At 42.4% G+C, this 18,159-nt stretch overlaps 1 protein-coding gene across 1 annotated transcript; it reads left to right on the top strand.

The window, feature by feature from the left end:
* Positions 1–288: 288 nt before the first annotated feature.
* Positions 289–16,445, top strand: adam8b (ADAM metallopeptidase domain 8b). The gene is made up of 23 exons (XM_085285329.1): positions 289–401; positions 2,393–2,502; positions 3,006–3,079; positions 3,166–3,241; positions 3,543–3,619; positions 3,919–4,117; positions 4,897–4,962; positions 5,043–5,105; positions 5,186–5,355; positions 5,438–5,519; positions 5,596–5,738; positions 5,872–6,058; positions 6,345–6,434; positions 8,026–8,242; positions 9,320–9,422; positions 9,511–9,679; positions 9,771–9,851; positions 10,454–10,538; positions 12,260–12,380; positions 12,462–12,621; positions 12,697–12,744; positions 13,327–13,377; positions 13,850–16,445. Exons 1-23 carry the CDS (start codon positions 362–364, stop codon positions 13,976–13,978), a joined length of 2,541 nt encoding a protein of 846 aa, XP_085141455.1. The 5' UTR covers positions 289–361; the 3' UTR covers positions 13,979–16,445.
* Positions 16,446–18,159: the final 1,714 nt, after the last annotated feature.

Raw genomic sequence — 18,159 nt, forward strand, 5'->3', positions numbered from 1 at the left:
TGTTTCCACGTATACATGACTCCCACGTGTCATACTACAGTACGATGTATGATTTCTACATCTACACATATTTTGGGTGTTCCCACTGTGCTTGCTCATAGGGAGTTGTCTGGGGATTTCTTACCTTACACCTTAAAGCCACCTGAGGCAACTGCGATTTGGCGACACATAAATAAAATTTGACTTTATTTTTTAAAGCTTTATTACACCGGAAGTGTAGCCACAGTTGGCTTAACGTTGGGTATCCGGTAAGTCTGCGGGGCGGAGATAAGAACGAAGCTCGGGGGAGTCGCTGCCTGGAAGCGGCTGATTCACGACGGAGTAACGGGAGGTGATCGGCTGGGCCCGAGCAGAGCGCATCATGATGGGAGAGGACTTGTTCTTACTGTGGCTCACATGCGGTAAGACTTTTAACTCCAACAAAGTTTTACGAAGAGCAACAGGCTGCCGCTAAATCAGCAGAAAAGTGAATGAAGTCTGGCAGAGAAGCTTCGAACTATTAATAGGCGAGCAGAAGTTTATGTGGTTTAAAAAGGGTTTAAAGTCCCTGTAAAAGAAAACATATGGTTCAGTTTATAACAGTATTTCCCTCTTTATTTACGCAAATGTTGTTTTTCTTTAACCAATTTACTGTTTTATTTACAAGTTATGTTGCTTTACTAATAAATATTAACGCTCTTAAAAGATCTGATGTGCCTTTAAAATACAGAGGAGGAAACATGAAACAATTAGATCATCTGAGGTGATGGATAGGTAGACACGTGTGGTCTTAGATATGTTTGCCCTTTATTTAAGAAGAAATTTGAGATTTAAAATCTATTAGTAAGAAAGTCATGACCAAGAAAAACGATTTGATCAAGCTGAGGCAGGTTTAGTAAAACAACTGCATTAATAAAAACCCCTCGCTAATGTTTCCCTTTCTTTAAGTGTAAAAACAAGTATATTCTAAAAATGTTCAACAGGGGATATTATTTCTAGTTAAATTATTATTATTATTTTATATGAAATTTTATAAAAATCACATAATTATCCTGGCATAAGAAAAAAATGCTTTTTAAAAAGAGCAAGTGAATTCAGTTTAAAATACCGGGAGGTCTTCAAAATAAAACACACAGAAGAACATGATAAAAATCAGCACAAAGCAAAAGAAAATCTAAATAATTCTTAAAATATGATCATTAAATAAAATAAGATTTTAAAATGATTAAGCCAAAAATATAAATACGTAGGACCTGGAAATTAAGTCAAATAATGGAAATAAAATAACTTCAGTTTTGCCTAATTTTTAGTTGAGAAAAGTTTTTTTGCCATCAGTCGCTGTGAGGTGAGGCAGGTAGATGATACTAAACGTAAATATTGTGCTTCTGAAATGCAAAGACGACAATAGAAGAGGATCTAAAATCGATCCTTGAGGGATGCCACATTTAATGCAACAGTTTCTGTCACAGCTGTGGCATTTTTTGTTTTTAGGATTCAAAGAGCTCGTCTAGATCTGGAAACTATTTTAGCTTTCTATACTTTTTCACTTGTTTGCAGTAAAGCTGGCATCACAACATCAGCTTTTAATGATCTCACTGCAGTTTACACTTTTAAAGACCAATCAGGTCTGCCCCCCAGTTACACATGTATGTGTAATTACATTAAAACAAAAAACAGTCAAATCAAAAATTTCTGATTTGGAAGAAGTGCAACTCATCCACTTAACACACTGTACTGCAATAGCTACACGCTCTTCTTCTTATTCAGCTATTTATCAATAAGTGACTTATATGTATATAAATCATATATATATTGTATATATTGTCTGTCTATGTTACTGTTTATACTGGAGCACTGTAACCAAAATAATTTCCCCTAGGGATCAATAAAGGATTCTGAAATAAATTTTACACCCAGTCCAAGTGTCACAATCTGAAGCCAAAGTCATAGTTTTACTAAACAGAAACCTGGATGTTTGATCTGTTTTCAGAATATTCACTGGAGAAAACTTTAAAAAAAAAGGGCACGTTAGGCAATATTTAAAGGGTCCGTTTCTGGGTCATTTCTAACTTTTGGACTGATGGCCTCATATTAAACATAAGCACTGTTGCAGATTTTACTAAAAGCTGCAAAGCAACTCCACGCCCGAACATTTCCGCCACCATGATTGTCTTCTCCTGTATGCTCTAGATTTTGTTATGGGGTGACTCCCACAGAGCTCAAATGAGTGAAACCTAGATGCATGCACTGATGCAGTCAGATGTGAGCAGATGTTGCAGACTCTGTATTCTTGAATGCTTCTTTTTACATCAGACAGTCTGTTTTTGGGCTGAATTTGCCTAAATTTGCTTGGCATCTGCACTACTCCTTCATGATCATATACAGACAGTGACTCAGTGTTTGTGGTGTGTAGTTTGTATCGTGCACAGCTCGGGGACGTTGTCTCACGTGGAGCGTTACGAGGTGGTCCGACCTCAGAGACTCCAGGAGAGACACAGGAGGAGCCTTCAGGACCACCCGCAGGTACTGACGCCTCAGCTGCACATCACCGGTGCTCTCTCTAAAATATTTCTCATGTGATTCATTATTAAAAATAGTGGAATCTGCATACGTTACTGAGTATCGTTGTGCTGGTTTTTCCATGTCAGATAGGAATATTCTTCCAATAGTTCTCTGACATCAAGCTGATCTTTATTGTGTTAATGCATATTGTAAGCATCCTTTAATTTTGTGTTTTTAAGTCATTTTGGATGAGATTAGCGACACCCGGGACTGAAAAACCAACCTCTGTGTTCTCAGCATTTCAACATGTTTTCCTAATAACAGCTAATTTATCAGTGCAGTTTCACTAGCTGCTTTGCAGATTAAAAATGTGCAAACTATGTGTTATCATAAATCAGAAGCACATGTTTGGGTGCAGGACTTTTACCTGCACAGGTATTTTCCTTCCTTGCCTTTTTTCCCACAAGTGAAAGATGTTCAGGAGGTTAAACGCCGCCCTGTGACTTGTGCACGTTTCTCTGCAGCTTTATCCTGATACAGTTCGGTACGAGTTGGCCATCGAAGGGAGAAATCACACAGTTCTTCTGGAAAAAAACAGGTGAGTTTCATTTCTGCTCAGCAAATGCAAATATTATATATATGTTATTATATATAAATACATGAAAATGAATTTCAATTTTATAGGAACCTTATTGGGAGAGACTACACTGAAACACATTATACTGAAGATGGCAAACGGGTGACAACATCACCGAAACAAGTGCGTTTTAACTTTATTTAAATGATTAAGTAAAATCTTGTTTGTTCAATCTCAAATGATATGTTTTTCACTTTTTGCAACATAAAAAATGTTTAAAAAATTTGACTTATTTATGTAAAATAGCCTCGAGTCCTGTTTTAAAGGAGAAGGAGCTGTTTCAAAAACTTTTTATTGCCCCAGAAATGATAAAAATCGAACATTTTAGACTTCTAATTGTGATTTTTATGGAAGCAAAAACAAAGAATCTCTGCGTGAGCGATGTCTGTACCAGCCGGCCTCACTGACCGATCCGTGTTTTTAGGATCATTGCTACTATCACGGTCACATCGAAGGCATGGATGACACCTCGGTGAGCGTGGGGATTTGTTCTGGCATGAGGTAAGAGAGCAGCGATAGATATTTTTACAACATAGGACTTCCTGTTTTATCACGTACATCATCTGTAGAGAAAGTTTCTCAGGTTCTTGAGAAACGCCTTGCTTCATATTTAGCAACCTGGTTGTTTTTCTGCTCGTCGCATTGCTGCTCTGTGCCCGGGTACCGCCGTTTCACCCTTAATGCCCCTTAACGACCCATTACGTCTGTTTGAAAGCTTTTATGTTTTTATAAGGATCAAAGTCACATCTCTTCTGTTCTTGGCAGACGAATAAAGTTATTTCTTTAATGTCGATGTGCAGTGGCTTCCTGAGAGCCCGGCAGCAGGTTTACCTGATCGAGCCTCTGGGGCAGACGGACGATGGCGATCATGCCGTTTACAGACAGGAGCACCTGAAAATCAGCGGCAGGCCCAGCTGTGGCTATTCATCCAACACCACCCTACTCTACGACCAGGACCAGGGCCCTCAGGTCGCTGGACTCTTCAGGTCCAGATCATGGGTATGCTCTAGTGCCAGTGTAGTTTTCTTTCACCTTCATATAATACAAAAGTTTTTATAACACTGAAGGAACCACAGCTAGAAGATAGGCACGTTTTCCTCAGTGAATTTTAAGAAAGCAGATCAAACATCCATCCCATGAATGATACTAATGTTCAGATTGGCTGTAAAATCGAAACTTGACCCCGAGGAGGTCAGCTGGGACCTTTCCTTTACTTAGTTTGATTTTTGTGTGCGTGTTTGTGAATTCCAGCCACTGTTCTGTTACATACGATGAGTCAGGGTTCGTCTTGGGACAGAAATGATCGTTCAGACGTCTCCTGATATCGAGAACAGATGAACACACATGTTCATCCTGTGTGTTCATCCCATCTCGAGGATCTTCTCTCGCACAGAGCTTTGCAAACCTTACTTTAAAGTCTGCTCTGCGGATAAGGAAACACGGTCCGTCTCTGCACCGTCAGCTAGCAGCTCAGCTCTGCCTGAGCTCCACCGGGTAGCAGAAACACCATTAATAGTTAGATTTCTCCAAATAGAAGGGGTCACGCCGATGAAGTCAGTTAGAACCTCTGTGTAAATATATTTGGAATGCAGGACTTGAATTCATTCGCTCACATTTTTATTTGCAGAGGAGTGGTCCTCTTTTATTGTCCCCTTGTTCCATTTTAATGTGTGTAGATGTGTAGTAAAAGCACATAAGTGAGTAAATAATCAATAAATAATGAGGTTGATGTGTCATGTTGGCGTGTATTTCACAGTTTTTTTTGTGTTTCCTTTCAGAAATCGAATCCCACGCCGGGTCCTCAGAGGTTTGTCGAGCTGTATGTTGTGGTGGACAACGCTGAGGTAATAACGTCTCACTTTAAATAAAACTTCACCCTCATCGCTGAGTAAATCTGACACATTCGCCTCCTTTTCTCCTGCAGTATAAAAAATATGGAAGCAATACTGAATCCCGTATCCTCGGAGTCGTGAATCACATCGATAAGGTGAGTTTGCGTCCAGCTGTTTAAGATGTTTGACGTGTCTTAGCACATCTGTTCCTGACGGTCTCCTCCTCCGCCCGCAGCTGTATCGGCGTCTGAACATCCGCGTCCTGCTGGTGGGGTTGGAGATTTGGTCGAACAAAGACCTCATCGACGTCAGCCACAGTTCAGAAGCCACGCTGGACAAGTTCCTGGCGTGGCGTCAGGACGACCTCCTGCTGAGGGTGAAGCACGACAACGCCCAGTTTGTGACGTGAGGATTGACATTTGTGCAGATGTTTTAATTGCAGTGATGCCGCCGGCTTGACCTGACGGTGCGTTTTTGTCTTTAACAGCTGGAGAGATTTTGACGGAGAAACAGTCGGACTGGCAAATAAGTTCGCCATGTGCACCGGAAACTCAGGAGGCGTGAATCAGGTGGGAGTAATGGCGTCTGACTCTCGTTCATCAGGATGGACGATGGAGGTGATACTGATTCCTTTTTCTCCTTCAGGATCACCATGAAAACCCAATAGGCCTCGCCTCCACTATCGCCCATGAGATGGGACATAACTTTGGCCTTTCCCACGACGCTCCAGACTGCACGTGCGGTTCCACCTTCAGCGGGAAGGATTGTGTCATGGCAGAAAAGCTCATGTAAAAATGCAGACCAGAGCAGATGTAGAATTTTTTGCATCTGCAAACATTTTCCCATTTGTAAACCGTTAAAATCAGAGCAGGGGTGCGCTGAACCTTAAGCTGAGCCCAGATCTCCTTGTTCCTCCCACAGGGCAGGAAATCAAATGTTCCCGGAGTTGTTCAGCAGCTGCAGTCTTTCTCAGCTCGCTGAATTCCTGGAGCGAGCTCAGCCCAGCTGCCTGCAAAAGCCCACCTCCTCCAGGATCATCGCCGTGGGCCCCCGCTGCGGCAACGGCATGATGGAGCCCGGAGAGGAGTGCGACTGTGGCACGGTGGAGGTAACCCCAGCTACGTTTAAATATGTCCTTTGCTGAAGGGAGATGCTATTTAGGTTCTTCCATTTTATCCCACTGCTGTGGTTTCCTGTCTGAGGTTAGGGCAGGTAGCGTGTGCAGAGCTGCAGCCTTAAAGAGTTCAAATTTAAAATAGCTTTCTAGTGTGCTCACACCTCATCAGAAGGGGGAGAATTCCTGGGTGAGGTCACTGCCTTCATCGCTGCAGCCATGTTTGAGGATCAAGTGTGTGCACAGAAACAAACGTTGTGTGTCTTTGTGTTTTTTGCAGGAATGCAACAATCCCTGCTGCGATGCCTCGACTTGTCGGTTGACTGCAGGATCCCAGTGTGCTCACGGACAGTGCTGTGAGAAGTGTCAGGTACTGAAGCTGCTCTGCTCCCTTCTAATGTGGCTTTATATTAATCCGTACCTACACAGTATAAGACGCCTCATTCCAAAGCACGTTGCATCTAAACAAAGGTGCAGAAAACAACCTAAATTTGAATGTAGATTCAGAGCGTCAGCGTGCTGCGAGGACATTAATACTAATCACAGGTCCAGCTGTGATTAATCGAGTTCTCGATGAAGTTTAAAACTCTCTGGAGACAAAAATACGTTCAGCATGTGTTTTAAATTATTCCCTGACACATTTTTGGAATCTGGCTCTGAAGCCGGTCTGTGATTTGATAACTAACAGAGCTCACATTCACAAAAACATCCGAGTCTCAAATTTAGCGACGTGTTGGCTGAAAACGTCAAACCCCAGACTCTCTTTTCTCCTCAGAGTAATTTCCAAATAAAGCTGTGGGAGATGCTTTTCACTCAGCAATTTCCCGGGCTTTCTCCAGAATTTTAAGAACATTATGTATACAGTTTATCCCAAATATCAATGCAACACACAGCTGTGTGTGTGTGTGTGTGCTGCTAATCTCTGCACACATCAGCTGGATTCTGAACGAAGCTGCTATGTTTTTCTCAACTCCTGCTCTGCCTAATGCAATGACACATTTTGTAAAGCACACCAGAATAAATAATGATAATTCGAGCCATATGTGCAGCTTCTCTGCCATGTGTCACAGATAGTTGCCAACTTTAGTGAGGTAGTGAAAGTTGTCAATGATTTGAACTTCCAGAATCTGTAAAACATGCAGTGCATGGAGCAGCTCAGCCACAGAAACCCACGAAGCTCCCAGCACACCTCTTTTGTGCTGAGCTGGCTCCCACCGGGGACGTTTTATGGAAAAACAGTCATTAACGTCACTGTGTCACAAAAACGATTGCACACACCAGCAGCTAGTTTCTCAGTAGGTGGTTCTGGATGTTGTAATGAGTAAGATTTTTCTCCTGGGAACATTAATCCTCTTATCTACATTGAGTAGATACTGAAATATCTTTTTTATATAACTGAGAAATATTGATGTGCTATATTTTTAAAAAAAAAAGTCAGGCACTGTCAAAGTATGCCATGTTTTGCAAAAATATTTCAAAAGATATCTTCATGAAGGCCTTGGAGGACGATCAGAGGCTCGCCTTCTGGTAACTGCTGAGATATTTTACTGAAAATTTGCAGGAAAGTCAGCGCGTCACTAAAATAGATCAAGATTAATACTCAGGATTATGAATATTTCAGAATTTTTTGACAATCTGTCCAGTAAATGAAATGAATGCCGATTTTCTGTTGTAGCTGTTGGGATATAACAATCCCCATTCTCTGTGAAGTTCAGGACCTTTCCTAAAGACACACCCCGCCTCTGGCTAATAAATGTAAGGTTACTCTTACACCCGCTGTTCAGCACTAACAGGAAAGGGAGGATAACACCCTGCTGTTTCAGTTTTTTATAACTCACCACATCCTTCCTCAACTGACAGTTTCAAGGCCTGGAACAGTGCTACAAAAACCTACAAGCGAATTATTGTCCAGATCTGGTACATACAGAAGGTCAAAACACTAAAATATTATTTTTGTTCAGTTGAAGTCATCTGGGAGCGTGTGCAGGCAGTCAGCCGGGACCTGCGACCTGCCCGAGTTCTGCACCGGACTGTCGTCGGATTGTCCTGAAGACAGCTTCGAGATGAACGGCAAGCCCTGCTACAAAACGCTCCAGGGCAGCGGCACTGTCCAGGGATACTGCTACAACGGCCAGTGTCCCACCCAGGAGCATCACTGCTGGAGGCTTTTTGGACCAGGTACGCTCAGCATGCTGCTATCGAAGACATCAGCTGCTGGTTTGGGAAGTCCCAGTTTGAGGCTCTTTTGCTTTCTTGGCTGATATCTGCACGCTCAGTTAGAAAGGTGCACCTCAGGGTTTGTATATAAAAATGTGACTTTGGTTTTTGGCTGTGCATTTTGAAGCCTCGCTGACCATATCCAGACACGAGGATGGAGCACGAGGTTATCACCTGGTGGTTAGCAAGCTGCACGCTTAAACTGTACAGCTTGTGATTCCATTAAAAAAAGTCCTGAAAGGCTCCAACAGCACAGACACAGAGAACAGGTTGAGCTCAGTGGCTCGGGTTAGCGTAGGTGAGCTCTAACAGGCTGCCTGTGAACCAAAGCACCACACCGCTGACTCTGAGGCTTAACAGCATCCTAATGAATGAGTTATTTAAAAATAATCATCCAGCCTGCAGCTGTTACACCGAAACATGCAAAAATGCTCCAGTAAAGTTGGACATTTTAACAAGGGAAGTCTTTGGGAACTGACTGGCTTTTGGGGCCTCAAGTGGCCATGAGGGGAACTGCAGGCCTTAGCTTGTCCCCCGCCCCACCCTCCGGCGTTACTTCTTGGTTCGTTTAGGGATAAATCAGCACTGTTTTGAGTAGATGAGATAAGCCTCAAGGAGCTTTTAGCCATTGGTCTACAAACATTTAGATTTTACTGTCATGTGGTGGAAATAACTTTAAGATATCTGTCCAACTAAATATTTAATACATTTTGTTATGTAAGCGATTGCAAAGAAAGTCTCATAAGAGGTTTGTAAATACAGTCCATTGATAAAAGGCAAGACTAACACATTAGATCAGTACTTTTCTGGCCATTTTGATGAGTTCAGCAGCGTGCAGTTAAGGCGCCTCGTCACTTTAGTTATATTTAACTCTGACATCGATCCCACTCTGGCATTTCTGGACGCTTAGAATTTAAAAACGCTGCTGAACCCATGTGCTCGGAGGTGCATTAGTATAGCAAACGCAAGGATGTAGAGTCTCAGACCGACAATAAATGACAGATTAACATGAAGCTTTCCTTCTGTGCCTTCTTCCAGGGGCCCAGGTGGCACCAGATTTATGTTTCAACCTGAACCAGCGTGGCGAGGAAGGCGCTAACTGTGGGAAGAACAAATTCGGCTTCATTCGTTGTGCTCCACAGTACGTGTCACCATCTGTCATTCACCCTGAATTCAGAGTGATGAAGAAGCACCACAAAGCTCTGGATTAATGCTTTTGTTTTGTGTAGGGATGTTAAGTGCGGATCGATGTTTTGTGAGGAAGGAGGCGAGTCTATCACAGGGAAACGGGCAAGCTACAACACAATGTACGGCAAAGAGTGCAAACTCGCCGTGGACGACGATAAGAGGAGAAACCTGGACATGGTGCCGAGTGGCACGAAATGTGCGCCGGATAAGGTAAAACTGTCACAGGGAGACACATTGCAGGACGATTAATTTTCTTTGAATATTTTGGCCGTTTTACTCAGAATCAAACGTTTGTGCTCAGGTTTGCCTCAATAACAGATGTGTGGATGTGTCAGCCTACGGGAAGAGGGAGGACTGTGCAAAGAAGTGCAACAACAACGGAGTAAGTTCAAAATCAGAGAACTAACCGTAATTTTCACACCATTAAACATGAACCTTCACCTCATCCCCTCACCTGAAACAACATCTGGTGTTAAACTGAACCCGAGCTCCATGTTTGCCCTGAGTTTAGTCTGTCAGGCGACATACAGGCAGCCATAAACTTAGATGTTTTAATGAGGGATGTAGAAGAAACAGCAGAGAGCAGACGGGGCAGGAACAATAGCAGCTTCAGAGCCAAAAATTATTAAAAAAGAGATGAAAAAGCAGCGAGAGAGAAAGAAAGAGCTGTTATTACCAAATAAGTCAAACTAAAAGTGGTGCTAGGTATGAGAAAAGAGATGAGGAATGCACTGTTTATGTTGTTTTAGCCATCACAGCAGACTAAAACTGGACAAATGCAGCTAGTCTCAAGGAATGTAACAGCCTCCTAACGACGGGGGAAGAAACTATAAATGACTTTAAACACTGACTGAATAAAATGAAGAAACGATCAGATAAAAAACTGCAAACGCCTTTCAAACACGATCCAAACCAGTCGCGTTGAACATGAGCTCCACTTCCACGACTCGTGTTTTTAATCATTTAACTGCTTTTTATCCGCAGGTGTGTAATCACAGGAACGAGTGCCACTGTAATCCCGGCTGGGCTCCTCCCAAATGCAACGTCCAGTACGCGGATTTACCTCAAGGTACAGACGCTGCGGTGCATTTAACGTTCACGATAAACTATGAAGCACGACGTTTAGAGACGTTCAGCTGCTGTTGTAATCTACAGGCTCAATGAGACTTTCAGATGAAAACAGGTCACAGCTGCTTGTTGAATCATTTTTCCAGTGAATAAGAAACATGAGTGATTCATTATGAGAGCCTCCCAGCACTGACCCCGTTTGCTCTAATTTAGTTTCAACACTCTTTTGTAGAAGACTTGGTTGTCTCTGCTTCATGTGCAGAATGTAAATACATTCTGCACATGAAGCTTGAACTTGAGTTGCGCCTCATGATTGTGCAACTTTCTGTCCACATAGTACCAAAGAAAAGGGGAAGAAGAGACTCTAAAACACACTTTCCTCTGAACAAAACAAAAAATTTAGTGAAACTAAAGCTAATTAAGAAAATAAGAGGATGACATAACTTCCTCTGAACACTGCTCTTGTTGTTTGTGTGGAAAATTCCTTTTACATAACATTTTCATGTTGCTCTTAGAAAATAACATTTTCAGATTTGATAGTCTAATCGTTCTGCAAAATCAGAAGCTGGTAAGTTGTTAAAACGGGAAAAAGATGCTTCGTATTGAGTTTTTAGCCACAGTTCAAGAGCTTCCTCACGATTTAGTTGTAAAATTTAAACTAAAATCTTCATTTTTATTTGTTACTTAAAAGCCGTGATCAGAAAATTTTGCTCCTGAGGCCAAAGAAAAAGCAAAAACCGCGACTGGTTTAAATTTAGCTTTTAGATAATCTTCAATCGCTTCTTCCAGCGTGGCTGCCGTTTGTAAAACGCTCCGTGGAAATCCTGCTCCGACCACTTTCAGGAGCTCTTTTGTGATTTCACCCTGGGCCACAAACTGTTCGTGTCGAGGATCATTGTTACTCAGAGAGCTGGGAGCAAACAGCTGTTTTCAGAGAGCAAGAACTGTGACCCAAGTGTGGTCGCTGTGGTCGTTCAACATGAAGTTCTGCAGTAATGAAATGAGGGGATTAGGATTCCTGCATCCTCATTCAACCATTCAACCAACCGACATGAAACCCAGACTAAATATTTACTTACTGAACGAGCCAAAGAAAAGCTCGAGTTCAAGTGGAGAGATCAGGACTTAGACGGGGCAAAGACACACAACATAGTGCAGTGGTTTGGTGCAGTCACCTAACTAGCGAAAGATCCATGGTTTGACCCCGGGAGCAGAAACGGATGCCTTTGGGAATCTATCTGGAACAGCATCTGGTGTAAAACCACACCAGATAACCACTGGTGAGGAAGGGAGCAGCCCAAAGTAGCTGGAGAAGTTGGTCCAGAGTGCACAAGGAGCCGACCTTGAAGGGAAGATCGGACAAATATAAATCGGGTCTGGTTTTTGCTTTTAACGAGAGCTCTAGCAGAACTTTAAGACCCTTTGTTAGAGCTTAAATTAAACTGAACAAAATGAAAACGTGACCCAGTTTTATTGCTCAGAAGATGACCAGATTTCATCATCTGACTCAATGACTCCAGGAGCTCTGTGGCTAACGGAGAGAGTCAATATGAGCCAAAGTCTCTGAGGGACGTTTCCAGCACCTTGTTGAATCTATGCCATGAAGGACTAACGCAGTTCTGAAGGCAATGCTGTTCAGAATTTAATTGCACTTAGACATAAAGAGTGCAAAAAAGGACGCATCAGTACTTAAGTGCAGTTTTACGTTTCCTCTGCCTGCAGATCAGGTTGGGCTGATAGCCGGTGTGTGCGCAGCAGTCTCCATCCTGCTGGTCGTCACTCTGCTGATTGCTGGGCTGATGTGCTGTAAGAAGGACGACATGGAGCGCTACATCGCTACAAGGTAGTTTTCCCCCTCTGCGGTCTGGACTCTTCATCTTTTCCTTCTTCTTCCCGGCTAAATAAATAAATGTTGTCTTCACAGGAAAGTGCATTCAGCTGAAGGGAAGCTGAACCCGTCGTTCCAAGAAGGAAGTGGTAAAGAAAGACCTCAGATCAGTCAGCCCACCTTCATGGAGACCACAGCGAAACAGGCCTGCACCCCTCTGATGGGTCGAGTGACCCCCTGCAGACCCGCCCCACAGGTACGCCGAGCAGCCAGGTGTACGCAGGTCTCAGTTTTACTGTGAAATGCTGACAAACCGCTTTTTGTTTTCCAGCCACCGCTGAAACCGTCTTCATCGTCAGTCACGTCGGAAACTGAGCCGGTAAGACTTTTGTTTTTAAAGACATAATGCAAAATGAAGATCGCAGCAACTTGAGCGTCTATTAAAGCTTAAAAATGAAACTATGTTAAATAACATGCATAAAGGAGACCTGCCATCTTTTTTCCTTACTTTCTGCCCTGTGTAATATTATAATGAGATCACCGTGGTTACAAGCTAAAAGCTCAGGCTTCATTTTTTTTGTGTGACTCATTACCTCACTCAATCTTATCTTTATGAGGGGCAGCCAATCAGAAGAAACTGTCAGCTGTTTCTTTGCTGGTATCGTGTAGACTGAGCCCAGCTTTAAACTCAGCTTTTTTGGACGTAGTTTAGTCTACAGTGTTGAGCTGTTTAATGAAAACAGCTTAGGATTGTTGATTTTTGCAGACTTTACTGGAACAGCCAGTCACAGAGGACTGATAAACATCAGTGTAGCTCTGTGGCTTTATGAAATAATGTCATTGTTGATTTTTGGTTTCCATGTGATCAAACTTGGATTTTAATGTTCATTAGGAGCCTGTAAAGTGTCAGCATCTGCTCTAAATCCCAGTTAAATAACAGTCTTCTTCCTTTTCACCACAGATGAAACCTCTACCTCCATCTAAACCTTTACCAACTCTGAATAAAACACAGGTGAGCGCCAAGGCAGAGAATTTTAAACACTTTTCCCCAGGACGTCATATAAAGGTCACTCGTTTTATTTATTTTCATTGATTCATTCATATTTAGATGTTCTTTCTGGGGATCAATAGGGATCAACTGGTCTGCCCAAACATTTTCCAGCTCTACGTTTTTTATTTTTGGACTTACTCGAGTAGCTTTGCATGATTCACAACTCAAAATAATCCTTATGCATGTCACACTGGGCCTTCGTGAAGCTAGAGCTCATCAGCTGTCTCAAACAAACCGATTGGGTGCCTCTTTAAAAACAGAGTTGGAATACGTGACAATATAAGGGATCTCCATGACATCATGCAGAGCCATCATTATTTGAAACTTTAGTTTAACATGAGCATCCACCCCGATGACAGGAAGCAGTGTTGAGGTGCAGAAGTTGCTAATTTGCTTTCATAAATTCACCTAAGAATCATTTTTTGTTTTTCAGAACAAAGCAGTGAAACCAACCCCTCCTCCCGTACCTCCGGTCAAGCCCAGCCCTTCGCCGGCAACCAGAATAAAGCCTTTCGCGCCTCCTCCGCCCCCAGCGAAGCCTCGTGTTCACAGACTCGCATGAAATCCTCATCAAGAGTATCGACTTGTACCAAAGCAGAGACATCCAGGGTGTAGTTTTACTTTTTAAAAGCGAGTGACTCGCCGACGCTCGGCTCTGTGGAAAAGTTTACGCTTCAAAGCCGGTAAAGATGTTGTGCAGACCGAGGCTCCACCAGCTGAGAGTATCTTTAATGACACGAGACCAACAGCTGCACAGCTGCTGTGGAAAAGTCTGATTTTTTTTTTCTTGGCTGTTTTCTGGTGGTGGGGTTCGTTCTAAATTAACTGCTGCTGCAGTTTTCCTCCTGTGTAACGCGTGTAAAGCACTTTTATAAGATATTGTTTTACAGTATTTATTTAATGAGTGTTTAAGGGACTGCATGAAAATGATTAGGCAGTTATCTTTTTCGTGAATGGTAATGTGTTCAGTTTGTAGCTTGTTTGGGACACTCACACACTCTGTGCCTCTACAAGCAGCTCTAATCAGTATTTTTTATAAGATAATGTGAAAAAGTGTCCATGTCAAAGGGTCACTTGTCCTGATACCTGCACAGAACTGAGCTTGCAGCTCCACTGTGATATAAAGAGATCTGAATGTTGCTGGGACTCATTTAGGACGTAATTAAACAGGAGCAAAGCAAAACTAAGCAACTAGTCTGAACATAATAAGAAAGAAAATCCTAATTATATGTCAAAGGTCTCTAAATCATGGGCCACCCTGCATTGTTAAAATTGCACAGGCATAATGTCAGAGCACTTTTAACATTTTTTACAGCATTGGGGAAACTCAAGCTTCAGAGGTGAACATTTATAAGACAGTTTGCCACTTTTTCCAGTCTTTGTGCACAAATTTGCTTGTAGACTTTCTTTTTTGTAAAGTAAAAAATTTATTCTCTTAAATTTGGTACGTTTTCTTGTAAATTTGACTTTTTTTCAACAAATTTTAGTGGCCCTAATACGCCCTGTTAGGTTCATGTCCGTGTGGCCATGCAGAATCAAAGACGGCTGCTGTGTAACACAGTAAATCAGACCGTTGACTGATGGTGTATACTAATACAATACCCGATCACCAACAAATAGAAGTGATCAACTTTCCTATTACTTACCTGATGGAGATTTGTGTGAGACGGCAAACGCCTGTTGCTTACTCAGCAGTAAAAACACAACAAACAAAAGAATCTGTAACTTCATAATGAATGTGAAAACAGCTGCAGCTCCAGTAAAAGAACAATGGGCAGGAGCTCGGGCAGCTCTCAGCCTAACTAGCCTGAGTGTATTCAGCAGTGAAAACTCATCTCAAGCAGACTGCATGTGAGAAAAGAGCTGGAGGCATTTTAGGAGACAGTCAGGAAATGTATGGGAGAATTCTTCAGCAGCAAATATGCCGGCAATGTTTCACTTCCAGTTAAAAAGATTTTTGAAAGTATATTTTAGGGAAAGTCTGCAAAGTTTTAAACTGTTTTTAATCAAATTTGATCAGTTGTGTAATTTCTATGTCCTGGTGAGCAAAATGATAGGTTTAGGGAGGAACTCTGAGTCCAGCAGCCTGAAAGAAAAACAAAATAACCTCCAAAATATCAGAAAGAGGTAGAAGAATCTAACTGCGAGTGACAACAGCCAGTCTGTAAACCTGTTACTAATCCCAACATGTTTCTAAGTGGTGTGAAACGTTGATTCGAGTGGTTTTGTAATGCCGTTATTCAAAATTTTAACGATGTGCTACCCTTTATTTTATTTAAATGCTGGACTCAAAACTTTTTGAACCAACCACGAGACAGCGTTCGTCTGCATCCTTAATTGTTCTTATTTAAATTCTTCTTTGGAGACCAGCTTGTAAAAATAGCCAAATGAACAGCTGAGACCAAAAACAGAGCGACTGGTGAGGTTTCACTAATAGCTGCACGCAAACGCAGCCTCAAATGTTTTTTACCTGTTGGTTTGTGATTGTTGTGCCTTTTTTTCTTTTAAATTAAACAAAGTTCCAGTTGATACTGAGAGATCAATGGGAAACTGTATTTTTTTCCTTCTTTTTTGGATTTTTGACTTTCATGCAGTCCCTACAGTGCCTTCGCAGCCATTTTGTGCCTTCTACAAAGTGTTTTTTTTACATTACTTTGCACTGTACTTGAAGGTACGTCCGTTACGTGGCCTCTGTGTGTTACTGTGGTTCAGCTTTAAACCTTTTTAAGCTCCATTGTTCGTTCAGTCCCACATAGGTGGGGAATGGGTGGATGTAATGGAGCCTTGAGGAGAAATTACTGTTTTGTTTGTTTTCTCTTAAACTGCACTGATATTTTTCTAGGAAGAGTTGTGAAGGTTTCATATGTTGAACTGCAAAGTAGTCATTAATCCAAAACTACAGCGTATGATTTCACATGATAACGGTCCTCTTTAATTGTAATCAGTTGCGTATGATCAGATGTAAAAACTTGAATTCCCATGAAGCGCTTTCTGTTGCAATGAATAAAGTGCACTTTATTTCGACAGTGTGATCATGTTGCATCAGCTGACTGTGTAATTCATTGGTGTGGTCCAAAACATGAGAGGGAAATTACATCCGTTACATTGGATTTGTTTTCCTTGTGTAACATTTAATTAACTGACCGAGCAGCCTTCTATTGTTCTTCCCCAGCAAACAGTGTCTTTACTGGTCTCTAATGAGCGGCTAAAGGAAGCAGGTCTGAGAGGCAGCTGCGAGGACTCAGACTTTATCGTCTGAGTTTCCTGTTTGGCATCCAGACATTTTTTTTTTTTTAATGTCTTCTGTTAACTGAAATGCTGCTCACTTTTCTTTGGAGAAACAAGAACTTTCACTGTGAATCAATAAAAGGCTCAAGTGACGTCTTACTGCAGCACAGAAAACACAAACATCCATGCTGGACCCCCTCTTCCCTTCTGAACTTCCCTAATTCTTGGAAGCCTTCCTCGGGTTCCATCACCTCCCAGAGGTGCTCTGCTGGACTGAGATCAGGCGACTGGAGGCCATTCAAGTACAGCGAACGATCTGAGGTTCAGGATGCTGCAGTAGCAATCGGAAGACAGGTACACTGCGGTCAGTAAGCTGAGGGGTTTAAATGATGCTCACCATTAAACCAGCAGCATCCTAAACTGTTCATACAATGTATATTATGCTGTTGTCTCATTAGAGTGAGCCTGTGGGAACTGTAGCCTCAGTTTCCTGCTCTTAGCTGACAGGAGTGATGCTCGTGGGGCCTCCTGCTGCTGTAGCCCATCAGCTTCAAGGTCTGATGTGTGCATTCAGAGATGCTCTTCTGCATACATTGACTGTAATGAGTCGTTATTTGAGTTTCTGCCTCCTTCCTATCAGCTCAAAGAAGCCAGGCCATTCTCCACCGGCTTCTGACATCAGCGAGGCTTTTTCTCCCCATAGACCTCCCACACGCTGGACATTTTCCACTTTCAGACCAATTTCTGTAAACTCTGGGATGGTTGTGTGGGAAAATTGCAGCAGATCAGCAGTTTCTGAAATATTTAGGCCACAACGTTTGGCAGCAAGCACTCTTCCCCATTCAGATCCTCAGTTTGAACTTCAGCAAGTTGTCTTGACCGTGTCTACATGCGATATGCGTGCGATTGGCTGATTGCAGGTTTACACGTACAAGCAGAGCAGGACTCAAAAACAAAAACGGAGGGGTAAGTGAGCAGTTCACCCTCTGGATTTTTGTTATGAAAGGGGAAGATATCCATAGAAGCAAACCTAAACGTGCTTATTTCTGCTTTAAACCATTTTAACATGGGAGTCGGCCTCAAGTGGCCATGAAAGGAGCTGGAAGGCGTTTATTCTGTTGAGATCAAACACTGATGTTCTGTGATACCGGCTCTGGCAAAGGTGTTTGATGGAGTTGAGGTCAGGACTCTGACCTCAGGACCTCCACACCAAACCGGCAACCCTCTCGCTTTTGTCCAAACTATCATAGTAGCTGAAGCAGCAAACTGCAGGACGAAGACAAGAGAAGCATAAATATGACGCTCTGCTAGACAAACTCCCACAAATATTTAATGTCAGATGTGTAAATCTCACTGTAAAAAGGGGGGGAAATGTGACTTTAAGCTCTGCTGTAAATCAGATATGGGAGTCGAGCCTGGAGGAATGTGGGACTGAGTAGAGGGGGCGGGTGCTGGTGGTGGTTTCTCTCCGAGAGCTCGTCTGATTCACTCTGATTCACGGCTAATAAAACAACA

This window comes from Mchenga conophoros, linkage group LG8, assembly GCF_057382185.1.
Source record: "Mchenga conophoros isolate Kocher_MC1m ecotype Shallow Benthic linkage group LG8, M_conophoros_male_GT1.1, whole genome shotgun sequence".
In the NCBI taxonomy this organism is placed as follows: domain Eukaryota; kingdom Metazoa; phylum Chordata; class Actinopteri; order Cichliformes; family Cichlidae; genus Mchenga; species Mchenga conophoros.

Excerpts from the sequence above, each read along its gene's own strand:
- adam8b (XM_085285329.1), top strand. The coding sequence starts at position 362 with ATGATGGGAGAGGACTTGTTCTTACTGTGGCTCACATGCG. Across the intron at positions 3,080-3,165 it reads GTTCTTCTGGAAAAAAACAG|GAACCTTATTGGGAGAGACT; the intron begins GTGAGTTTCATT and ends TCAATTTTATAG. Across the intron at positions 13,378-13,849 it reads CAACTCTGAATAAAACACAG|AACAAAGCAGTGAAACCAAC; the intron begins GTGAGCGCCAAG and ends TTTGTTTTTCAG.